The sequence below is a fragment of the Entelurus aequoreus genome, linkage group LG17, assembly GCF_033978785.1.
Source record: "Entelurus aequoreus isolate RoL-2023_Sb linkage group LG17, RoL_Eaeq_v1.1, whole genome shotgun sequence".
NCBI classification, from domain to species: domain Eukaryota; kingdom Metazoa; phylum Chordata; class Actinopteri; order Syngnathiformes; family Syngnathidae; genus Entelurus; species Entelurus aequoreus.
In genome coordinates, this window is record NC_084747.1 from 19,459,563 (window position 1) to 19,472,279 (window position 12,717).

The 12,717-nt window shown below is 38.8% G+C and overlaps 1 protein-coding gene across 1 annotated transcript in view; it reads right to left on the bottom strand.

Annotated features, from left to right (window-relative positions):
* Positions 1-5,038: 5,038 nt before the first annotated feature.
* LOC133631902 (Golgi-associated plant pathogenesis-related protein 1-like) overlaps positions 5,039-12,717 on the bottom strand; it is a 12,058-nt gene continuing 4,379 nt past the window's right edge. Inside the window, exon 5 of the mRNA XM_062024083.1 lies at positions 5,039-5,260. Within this exon, the coding sequence (XP_061880067.1) occupies positions 5,127-5,260 (134 nt within the window). The 3' untranslated portion in view covers positions 5,039-5,126. The remainder of the gene's footprint in view (positions 5,261-12,717) is intronic.

Genomic DNA, 12,717 nt, shown 5'->3' on the forward strand with positions numbered 1-12,717 from the left:
TCAAATCACCATTTTTTGTTAAACCTTTACCACAGACTGAACATATATAAGTTTTTTCCCCCCCAAAGTGTGCAATCTCAAATGTTGACTTCCATGAAACATTTCCCACAAACTGAACATACAAAGGTTTTTCACCAGTGTGCATTCCTGTGTGTCTTATCAAACCTGTTTTCTGGGGGAATCTTTTACTACAAACTGAGCACATGAATGGTTTCTCACCAGTGTGCGTTCTCATGTGTCTTTTCAAATCACAATTTTTTGTTAAACTTTTACCACAGACTGAACATATATACGGTATTTCACCGATGTGTATTGTTGTGTGCTTTATCAAATGTTCCTTCGATAGAATCTTCTACTACAAACTGAACACTCACATGTTTTTTCTCCAGTGTGTGTTCTTGTGTAATATCAGATGTCGATTTTGCACAAAACCTTTACCGCGGACTGAACATACAAAAGGTTTTTATCTCCAGCTTGTATTTTTGTGTGTGTTGCCAAACAACCCTTCCGAGAGAATCTTTTAGGACAAACTGAGCACATGAATGGTTTTTCTCCAGTGTGTGTACTCGTGTGTCTTTTCAGTTGACATGGGTATTTAAAGATTTTGTCACAGTGAGGACATTTCAAGTGTGTGTTGTCAGTGTGGCATGTCCCCTTTAACGTGGGGTGACTGCGGCTCCTCCTCCTGCTCAGGGAGAAGGTGTTTTTCACAGATGTCACAAGAAAACAAACGCGTTGCTCAGTCAAATAAGGCATTGACTTGCACCTGCATATGTTCTGATCATGTCTAAGGATCTGATCAGTCGCCACGTTGACATTCAAGATGTCGTAACCATGCCGTGCATCAAGAAATAACCGAAGCAATACAACAAAGTCATGAAAAAAGACAAAATAAACCCAGCAGTAAAACCTTACATACAAACAAGACAGCTGCTCTTACATCCAAAGGGCAAAACCGAACAGGACAAACAAATGTAAGGCTCGAATTTAACCACGGCAATTGTCGCGACATCTTGTCATCCTCGTCCGGACAGAAGGGCGACACGGCAGTGCGGCTGGATCAAAAGTGATGTCGGAGACGCTTTACTCAACCAAAAGTTGCTTTATTACAAGCGAGCGTCATTAGACAGGACTGCAGTACCTGGAGTAGGTCAAGTCGAAAAAATTAGGCACTCCTAACTTGGAGGAGCCGAACCACAGTCTTATATTCCTTCTTACTTTGTCTGGGTGTGTGTTCATTCAGGAGAATACCACCTGACCATGTAAGGAGATGTTCATGTGCAAGTGACCGGAAAACAACCTCTGTACGTTGTAACTTAAAAGTTGACATGAAGATAGACAAGGAGTCTCTCCTCCAGGATAGAGCTATCACTTTTGCATTCTGAATTTATTGCGTCTTCTCGTGAGACAGTTATGGTCAATGAGTTATACTTGTATGGCGCTTTTCTACCTTCAACCTTTAAAACTTTTTCCACATTCACACACACATTCACACACTGATGGCGGGAGCTGCCATGCAAGGCCCTAACCACAACCCATCAGGAGCAAGGGTGAAGTGTCTCGCTCAAGGACACAACGGACGTGACTTGGTTGGTAGAAGGTGAGGATCGAACCAGGAACCCTCAGGTTGCTAGCACGGCCACTCTCCCAACCGCACCACGCCGTCCCCAGTTAACCCAGTCCACATGCAAACGTCCAACTAAGGCTCCTTAATTTAATGTGGGCTCAAACATTTAAAACGGGTAAATATTTAGAGTTATGAGTTACGCATGAAGTTTCAAGAAATTATCGAACCAATCCGTTGACGAGGCTTCATCTGACCATTAAAAGACTGCGATATTGCTTACATGTTTTAGTGGTTTTCAACATGCGGCGCCATTTGTATTTTTTGAGTGAAGAAGCCGGCGCAAAATTAATGTTTCCGAAACATTTACAGTGATTTACGTAGCCCTTTTTGTCTTTTTTTTTTTTTCTCATATTTTTTAGTACTATTACTCTGTTTTTGCTTTTGTTTTCTTTCCTTGATGTTGAAAGTGCCTTGACTTTTGTGTCAATTATAAATGTATGTTTGTTGTTCAATGAAATAAAAAAACACCAAAAAAAATAAAAATAAATACAATAAAATAAAATGAATGTTTCCGGTCCTAGCCGGGATTTCATCAGGGGGTTGCTCACGTGGAAACACTGCCCCCAAGCGACCACTTGGTGTAACTGCGCGATAGTCATTCATTTGACATGTTTAACAACTAACAATTTTATTTTTAGTAATTAAAGAAGGTTTCTTTGAATAATCATCCAACCATTAAAAGATATATGATATTGTTTACATGTTTTAATGTTTTTTTGTATTTTTTGAGTGAAGAAGCCGGTGCAAAAGGAATGTGTTTCCGGTCCCAGCCGGGATTTCCTCAGGTGGAAACACTGCCCCCAAGCGAGCACTTGGTGTAACTGCGTGATGATAGTCATCATTTTGACATGTTTAAAAACTGACAATTGTATTTTAGTTATCAAAGAAAGGTTCTTTGAATAATCATATTTGTTTAAAGGCGCAATATTACGGAGCCCCTAAAGGGACATGGGAATTTTTTTTTTTTTAGACATGTATCTCGTGGCCACGAGAAAGTATCTCGTGGCCACGAGAAAGTATCTCGTGGCCACGAGAAACTTTCTCGTGGCCACGAGAAACTTTTTATAAAAAAAAAAAAAAAAAAAAAAAAAAAATTAATTTTTTTTTTTTTTTTTTTTTTTAAATAAAAAGTTTCTCGTGGCCACGAGAAACTTTCTCGTGGCCACGAGAAACTTTCTCGTGCGCACGAGAAACTTTCTCGTGGCCACGAGAAACTTTCTCGTGGCCACGAGAAACTTTCTCGTGGCCACGAGAAAGCATTGGATGCGTGCTGATGGTTTAGTGTGTGTTAAAATGGCAGTTTAGGAGTTAATATGGCTGTATTTCCAGATAGGACTTTCCCCCATGTGTGTTGTGGCAAAATGTGAATGCTTGATTAGTAGGTGTGAGACAAACACTTTATCTTCCTGGTTATTGTAACGCTACGTGTTTGACATTATTTAAGACGTTATCATGCCCCGGAAAGGACAGTTTTCCTCTTCTGTGGCTGTGGGGGGTGGGCGTGGCTTGCGGACCTGCAGTGAAGCGGAGTGTGTCAGTTAGTCCCATGTTGATGTGATCAAACTTCTTTCTTGCTTGGAAGATACACACACAATTGTAACTGTTATTTCTTCCTGCAAATAATACATATGTACAACGTGTTTGGATGTATTCATTTATGTAAAATTGTCATTAAATGTAATATTGCCTGACAAAAAGTGATACGACGTACGTAATATTTTGATATTTACACATCGCATATTTACACACGCGCATCTGACTAGAATACCCTTATGTGCATTACATATATCAACATCAACTACCTACTGTACTGTTTACTTGTTGAAATACCCTTTTTAGAACAAATATCTACCCACATAATTTATATGTGTATATATATATATATATATATATATATATATATATATATATATATATATATATATATATATATATATATGCATATATATATACATACACGTATATATATATATGCATATATATATATATATATATATATATATATATATATATATATATGCATATACATACATACACGTATATATATATATATGCATATATATATATATATATATATATATATATATATATATATATATATATATATATATATATATATATATATATGCATATACATACATACACGTATATATATATATATATATGCATATATATATATATATATATATATATATATATATATATATATATATATATATATATATGCATATATATATATATATACGTGTATGTATGTATATGCATATATATATATATATATATATATATATATATATATATATATATATATGCATATATATATATACGTGTATGTATATATATATGCATATATATATATATATATATATATATATATATATATATATATATATATATATATATATATACACATATAAATTATGTGGGTAGATATTTGTTCTAAAAAGGGTATTTCAACAAGTAAACAGTACAGTAGGTAGTTGATGTTGATATATGTAATGCACATAAGGGTATTCTAGTCAGATGCGCGTGTGTAAATATGCGATGTGTAAATATCAAAATATTACGTACGTCGTATCACTTTTTGTCAGGCAATATTACATTTAATGACAATTTTACATAAATGAATACATCCAAACACGTTGTACATATTTATTATTTGCAGGAAGAAATAACAGTTACAATTGTGTGTGTATCTTCCAAGCAAGAAATAAGTTTGATCACATCAACATGGGACTAACTGACACACTCCGCTTCGCTGCAGGTCCGCAAGCCACGCCCACCCCCACAGCCACAGAAGAGGAAAACTGTCCTTTCCGGGGCATGATAACGTCTTAAATAATGTCAAACACGTAGCGTTACAATAACCAGGAAGATAAAGTGTTTGTCTCACACCTACTAATCAAGCATTCACATTTTGCCACAACACACATGGGGGAAAGTCCTATCTGGAAATACAGCCATATTAACTCCTAAACTGCCATTTTAACACACACTAAACCATCAGCACGCATCCAATGCTTTCTCGTGGCCACGAGAAAGTTTCTCGTGGCCACGAGAAAGTTTCTCGTGGCCACGAGAAACTTTTTATTAAAAAAAAAAAAAAAAAAAAAAATTAATTTTTTTTTATTTTTTTTTTTTTTTTTATAAAAAGTTTCTCGTGGCCACGAGAAAGTTTCTCGTGGCCACGAGATACTTTCTCGTGGCCACGAGATACTTTCTTGTGGCCACGAGATACATGTCTAAAAAAAAAAAAATTCCCATGTCCCTTTAGGGGCTCCGTACAATATAGCATGTTTGAAGTACAGTTTAGTGGATTAATGCTCATTTATAATATTTATGTAATATAAGGACTATTGGCATGCAGCTGAGTTTTTAAAAAAAAATTGTTTTTAACTTTTTTGTCTGCTAGCCTTATGTGGAAATAGTGTAATGTCAATAATAGTTATTTTTCTTTGACACACTTGTCACAGGCGTACACAAAGTTGTTCCAGGTCTTCTACTGCAGTGTGCAGGTCTGTGCTGGCTGTCCTGCTGCCACGTTGCAGGGAGTGTCATCTCCACACACCTTGCAGGGAGTGTCATCTCCACTCACTTTGCAGGGAGTGTCATCTCCACTCGCTCCTCCCTCAGCTGGAAAATGCAACACAATATCACAAAATTTTATTCATTAAAAAAATATATCTCAAAAATATATATATAGTTTTGTTTTTGTTTTGTTTTTTACTGCTGCTATCCACAAAGAAAATACAAGTATATGAACGTCTATTGAGAGGTAGTCCATTCAGGACAATGAACCTTGGATCAAAGACGTTTTTATAGAAACATTGCTATGGATTTTATTCAGAATCAGAATCAGAAATACTTGAATAATCCCGAGGGGAAATGAAGAATTAATATTGTGTTTCTAGTTGTGACGCAGCAATCTGCAATGTTTGTAACGGCCCACAGCACATTCTACAAATACTGTTACTGGAAAAACACTACAGTGTAATAAAAGAGCAAACATTGTGAAATGGAACGAGGAAAAGTTGCAATATTTACACTAGGGTTGTACGGTATACCGGTATTAGTATAGTATCGCAGTACTAATGAATAAAAAACGGTACTATACTCTGTTTGAAAAGTACCGGTTCGCCATATTTTTTATTTTATTTTTTAACAGGCATGACGGCGCGTCGTCGTCACATGGTGACATTGCTGGTTTACGAGCAAATGAGCATGTTCGGCAGTGCACACACACGGAGTACTTACAAGCAGACACAGTGTGTAGACAGAAAAGGGAGAATGGACGCATTTTGGTGTAAAAAGTAAAGATAAAGGTGAAGTTATAACACTGAAACGCCCTCAGGAAGAGGTTTTTTAAATCATGGCTAGCTAACTAGCAGCTAACATCCATCCACAGTGTTTTATCTACTTCTAAATCACTAATCCTTGCCTCCATGACGACTAATAAACTAAGTTTTTTTACAAGTATCATTATTAAATATAAAGAATTAATTCCCAAGAAAAACAGCAGGGGGTCCATCGTCTGGCGGTGGTTTGGCTTCAAGCGGTAAGATGTTGAACAGACAACCGTATTATGTCAAGTATGCGGCAAAAGCGTTGCTACAAAAAGTAGCAGCAGTACTAATTTGTAGCATCATTTGAAAAGTCACCCGCTAGAGAATGAGGAGTGCTTGAAACTCCGCATGTCAACATCTCCGGCCGGTGCCACCCAACAAAATGCCGACGCAACAATTTCCACATCAACACCGTATGAAAAAAGTAGTCAACAACAGAAGGAGATAACGTCCGCAGGAACCTACCACATAGTGAAGGACATACACTATTTGATTTCCTATTATGCAGCTCATTTTTCTTGACAGTTATTGAAATATCTTGTGTGACATCATGCACAAAAGTGCACTTTATTTGTTTTTACTATTGTAGTGGCATTCTGTACAAAAAGTGCACTTTAATTTAGTGTTGTTTTGATATGTCATCTTAGTGACGTCATGCACAAAAGTGCACTCATAGCTTGTTTTAAAATGTCTCTGACAATCTTGCACTTTCTGTTTTAAAATGACATGAATGTTTGTGCCACTGCTTAATAACTGTTTAGTAAATACACTTTTGGTAAATTGACTTAGTTGTGATTTCTCTCGCTGCATGAAAGTTTAAAATGAGCATATATTAATGTAGTATGAACAAGAATGTTTTATCGTAGACACATAGAATCATCATACTGCTGTGATTATATGCATCAAGTGTTAATTCAAGGCTAAGGCAAAATATCGAGATATATATCGTGTATCGTTACATGGCCTAAAAATATCGAGATATTAATAAAAGGCCACATCGCCCAGCCCTAGCGTGAGCCCCAAAACTCTTGAGTCGGGAGACCTCTGACCCTCGATCCCAATCTCCAACCATGAGCACTAGGGCTGCGAATCTTTGGGTGTCCACGATTCGATTCAATATCGTTTCTTGGGGTCACGAGAGAAGGTGTAAATCTCGCGCCAGGCCGTACCCATATCCGCAGCAGGTCTTCAAGGTGAACAGCCTCTGGCATGTTAGATCAGTGTCCCACGATTCGATTCAATATCATTTCTTGGGGTCACGATTTGATTCAAAATTGATTTTTTTTTCGATTCAACGCGATCCTCGATTCAAAAACGATATTTTCCCGATTCAAAACAATTCTCTATTCATTCAATACATAGGATTTCAGCAGGATCTACCCCAGTCTGCTGACATGCAAGCAGAGTAGTAGATTTTTGTAAAAAGCTTTTATAATTGTAAAGGACAATGTTTTATCAACTGATTGCAATAATGTAAATTTGTTTTAACTATTAAATGAACCAAAAATATGACTTATTTTACCTTTGTGAAAATATTGGACACAGTGTGTTGTCAAGCTTATGAGATGCGCAAGTGTAAGCCACTGTGACACTATTGTTATTTTTAATTTTTTTTCATAAATGTCTAATGATAATGTCAATGAGGGATTTTTAATCACTGCTATGTTGAAATTGTAACTAATATTGATACTGTTGTTGATAATATTCATTTTTGTTTCACTACTTTTGGTTTGTTCTGTGTCGTGATTGTGTGTCCTCTTAATTGCTCTGTTTATTGCAGTTCTAAATGTTGCTGGGTCAAGTTTGGGTTTGGAATTGGATTGCATTGTTATGGTATTGCTGTATATTGTTTTGTTGGATTGATTCATTTAAAAAAAATAAAATAAAATAAAATAAAAAAAATAAATGAAAAAATAAATTAATTAATTAATTTTAAAAAATCGATTTAAAAAAAAAATGAGAATCGATTCTGAATCGCGACAACGTGAGAATCGTGATTCGAATTCAAATCTATTTTTTCCCACACCCCTAATGAGCACCATCTCTGATTTGTTGCGATGTTTATATTCTCTCACTAAATTTGAGTTTCTGCATTCCTCCCTCTACTCCTGGGCCTTTTTGGCCCAACAGGACAGCTAAATCTAGGAATAATTAGTGGGTCTCCTTTTCAACTGAATAACACGTCTGAGAAACGCTGTGACCTTAATGGGCTGGCACACAATATTTTAAGGATATTGTGCTATCTTAGGTAAATAATACACAACACCTTCCACCAAGGTCTCCTTTTTTCTAGCTGAAACCTAAACATTTTTACATGGGTTTGGACTTTATTAAAAGACTTCCGCCATCTCATGGTAATTCTGTCAAATGTGTCGCTCTGCCCAACACCGTCGACCTGATCCAGCATGTGTTCTGGCTGCACGACATTCCTGTGGATGTGGTTTACGACAGGGGCCCCGCCTTGCATGTCTGGAAGGAACTCTACAAAGCATTGTGGGGGGCATCTGGCTGCCTATCCTCAGGCTACCATTTACAAACCAACAGACAAAATCTGGAGGCAACGATCTGCTGCGTGTGTCTCAGCTCCGGATGCCCTCGATCAGCGCGATGCCGTAGTGAAATTCTGGAAGTGATAGACTTGTCCCTGATCACGACCTACGGGATGTATTTAGCAAGGACTGATTTTGATTTTGATTTTTATTAAAGATCCCCATTAGCTGGTTGCCACAACAACCCACTAGTCTAAACTCAATACAATTACAAGTAAAAGCATATAATTATAACTACACAATACAGAAAAAAAAAATAAAAGCATCAATAAGAAAACAAGCAAACAATTTAGTCACAGAATAATAATTACCATATAAATATAACTACACAATGTAAAACCAAACACAATCATCAACAAGCAAACTAATTTAAAGGCCTACTGGAATGATTTTTTTTTACTTAAACGGGGATAGCAGATCTATTCTATGTGTCATACTTGATCATTTCGCGATATTGCCATATTTTTGCTGAAAGGATTTAGTATGGAACAACGACGATAAAGATTGCAACTTTTGGTATCTGATAAAAAAAAAGGCTTGCACCTACCGGAAGTAGCGTGACGTAGTCAGTTGAACATATACGCAAAGTTCCCTATTGTTTACAATGATGGCCGCATGAAGTGAGAGAGATTCGGACCGAGAAAGCGACAATTTCCCCATTAATTTGAGCGAGGATGAAAGATTTGTGGATGAGTAAAGTGCAAGTGAAGGACTAGTGGGGAGTTGAAGCGATTCAGATAGGGAAGATGCTGTGAGAGCCGGGGGTGACCTGATATTCAGCTGGGAATGACTACAACAGTAAATAAACACAAGACATATATATACTCTATTAGCCACAACACAACCAGGCTTATATTTAATATGCCACAAATTAATCCTGCATAAAAACACCTGTGTGTTTGTTATGCTAGCTCCTAGCTCCTCTGCTAGCTCCTAGCTCCATAGAACACGCCAATACAATTCAAACACCTGATCAACACACACAATCACTCAGCCCAAAAGACCGTTCACCTAACCCAAGGTTCATAAAGCTTATATATTTTAAAAAAGTTACGTACATACGCAAAAAAAAGTTGCGCACATACGGTCAAGCGATCAAATGTTTAGAAGCCAAAGCTGCATACTCACAGTAGCACGTCTGCGTCTTTGTCATCCAAATCAAAGTAATCCTGGTAAGAGTCTGTGTTGTCCCAGTTCTCTACAGGCGTCTGTGTATCGAAGTCAAAAGTCCTCCTGGTTAGAGTCTCTGTTATCCGAGTTCTTCCATCTTGACTGCATCTTCCGGGAATGTAAACAAAGAAGCGCCGGCTGTGTACTGTTGTTGCTGACTACGTTCGAAAAATACGTCCATTTCGCACCGACAACTTTCTTCTTTGCTTGCTCAGCTTCCTTCTCCATAATGCAATGAACATGATTGCAACAGATTCACGAACACAGATGTCCAGAATACTGTGGAATTATGAAATGAAAACAGAGCTTTTTCGTATTAGCTTCAATGTGGAAGGCATATCCGTGTTCCCCGGGTTACGTCACGCGCATACGGCATCCTCAGAGGCGTTTCGAACCGGAAGTTTAGCGGCAAATTTAAAATGTCACTTTATAAGTTAACCCGGCCGTATTGGCATGTGTTATAATGTTAAGATTTCATCATTGATATATAAACTATCAGACTGCGTGGTCGGTAGTAGTGGGTTTCAGTAGGCCTTTAAAGACTCAGATAAAATATTACTTTCTTTTTAAAAACCTGTTTACTTTCAATGCCGGTGAGAATTTGAGGCAGGTTACTCCAGAGCGGTACAGATCTATAAATAAAAGATTTCCGCAAAGCATTCTTCCTGGGACGAGGGAGTACAAAATGTCCCTCACTAGACGCCCTGGTATTATGATTTTGTATAGTGCTACTGTGAACTATTTGGGCCATGAGAAAAGCATGAGTTTTACTACCGGTTACTGATTTGAACAATATTAGAGTATTAGCTGACAACCTGTTCTGCACTGTTAGCCAGGAAATAGAAGCATGCATTTGGTTAACATTGGTTCCTAGTGGACAACCCAGAACCAGCCTTGCTGCCCTATTCTGGACAATCTGGAGCTTACTGATCTTGCAGCAGACGCCCAGACTGTAGAACAATAGTCAATATGACACAAGACTAAACTCTTAACAATCTGACAAAGAAGAGGTGGATCAACTAAAGCAGCGCATTTCCTGGAAATACCAACAGCCTTTGTAACTATATCACTGATATGATTTGACCAGGATAGAGTGCAGTCCAGCGTCACTCCAAGGAGCTTGGCACTTCTGACCTGTTGAACTGTTGAAATACCTAGCCTCAGATCCAACTTTGGGTCACAAGATAACCCTTGCCTAGTCCCCAATACAATACTTTTTGGTTTTGAGATGTTAAGGACAAGTCTGTTACATACTGTCCAGTCATGCACAGCTTTTAGTTCCTCACTCAATACTACATTAAGTGCATGATATAAGGTTGCATCATCAGCATTAAGAACCAATTTGGCTCGCCCGGTAGCCCAAGGTAAATCATTGGTGAATATAGAAAAAAGTAAAGGTCCCAGGCAACTTCCCTGTGGAACACCACAATCCAAACTTCTGCTATTAGACAAGCTGCCATTAAGATACACCTGTTGTGATCTTGAGGACAAATAACTCTGTGCCCACATTAAAGCCGAAGTATTAAAACCATAACATTTAAGTTTCTCAATTAAAAGAGAGTGGTCAATCACGTCAAAAGCAGCACTAAAATCTAACAGCACAGCTCCAACCTACATCGAATTATCTATAGCATTAAGCCAATTGTCTGAGCTTTGTCATTACCTCCACACAGACCATATGATTGCCGCATTAATCTCTGACCACAACAGTCTGGAAGGCATTATGTAGGTTTCTGGGGGCATCGCAAAACCTCTCCTCGGGCTTCCACCCTCAGACCTATGATCAGACTGACCGGGCAAATCAGGATCTGGAAGAGGCTATTTGCTGCTTTTGCCACCAGCAGCCAGTCTGCTGGGCTAACAACCTACCATGGATTGGTGACGGCCATAATACCCCGCTGGAATGTCACCGTCTCACTCTGCCTATGGAAACCTACCGCCCGCCTTTCCTTTACTGGAGACGGAAGTTGCCGCTCCATCTGTGGCTGTCCACCTGCGCCATGCACGGTGTAACACTCAGGCTGCTCTGTCATGCAACCAGTGCCTTGCCTAACGCCACCGAAGCACAGCATCGGAATACAAGCCTGACCAAAAGGTGTGGTTGTCATCACGCGATATACCTCTTCATGTGGAATCTAAAATGCTTGGGCAAAGATTCATAGGTCCTTATCCCATTGAGAGTCATCAAACCCGCTTCCCTTTACGTCTTCCAGATTGACCCAGGATACATCCCCTTCTCGAGCCCGTTGCCGCAGAGCCCCATGAGCTCTGAAGTTCTTCTCCCGCCACCCAGGCTTATTGCTGCATTTACCGTCAAGACCTTTTCAAACGTGAGGAGAAGGGGCAGGGATCTTCAATACTTTGTCGACCTGGAAGAGTACGGTGCTCTACTGCCTTCCCCAGTATTTTGTCCCTGCTGTTGTTTCTATTCCTCCATGCTTCCTTTCTCGGTGGGGGACGGCCTAATTGGACACACCTGATCCTAATTTGTCACTGGGTTATTTAAGCAGGGCTAAGGCAGTCCTGTCCCATAACTAGCTTCCACGATTCTTCCACAGGTCAATATTGAATTGTTTTTACACTAATCTCTATTTTTGTTTCATCTTTTCTCCAGAGGTTGAGTCTTTATCTTCTGTGGGCAAACAATTCCCAGAGTGTCCTGGCCGTCCCCTCGCCAACCGCTGGAAGCTCCATTGTGGACTGTATTTTTATGGTGTGCACTTTTTCCCCATCGCCTTTTGTTTGGAATATTATTATCCAACTCTAACCAGTTGATCTGGCGTCTCTTTTCTTCTCTGCTCTGCCCTCCTCTCCTGCGTGGAGAGGTTATCAGGTGACCACAGACGAGGAGCTAGCTGTTCAAAGTCGGCACCCGGGGTCGGACTACTCCTCTGTGCATCAGTTGGGGACGTCTCTGCGCTGCTGACTTGTCTCCATTCAAGATGACCCCTGCTGGCTCCACTATGGACTGGACCCTCACGTTATTACAGTTTTTTTCAGTCGCTAACAAGCGTTTTTCTAAACAGTA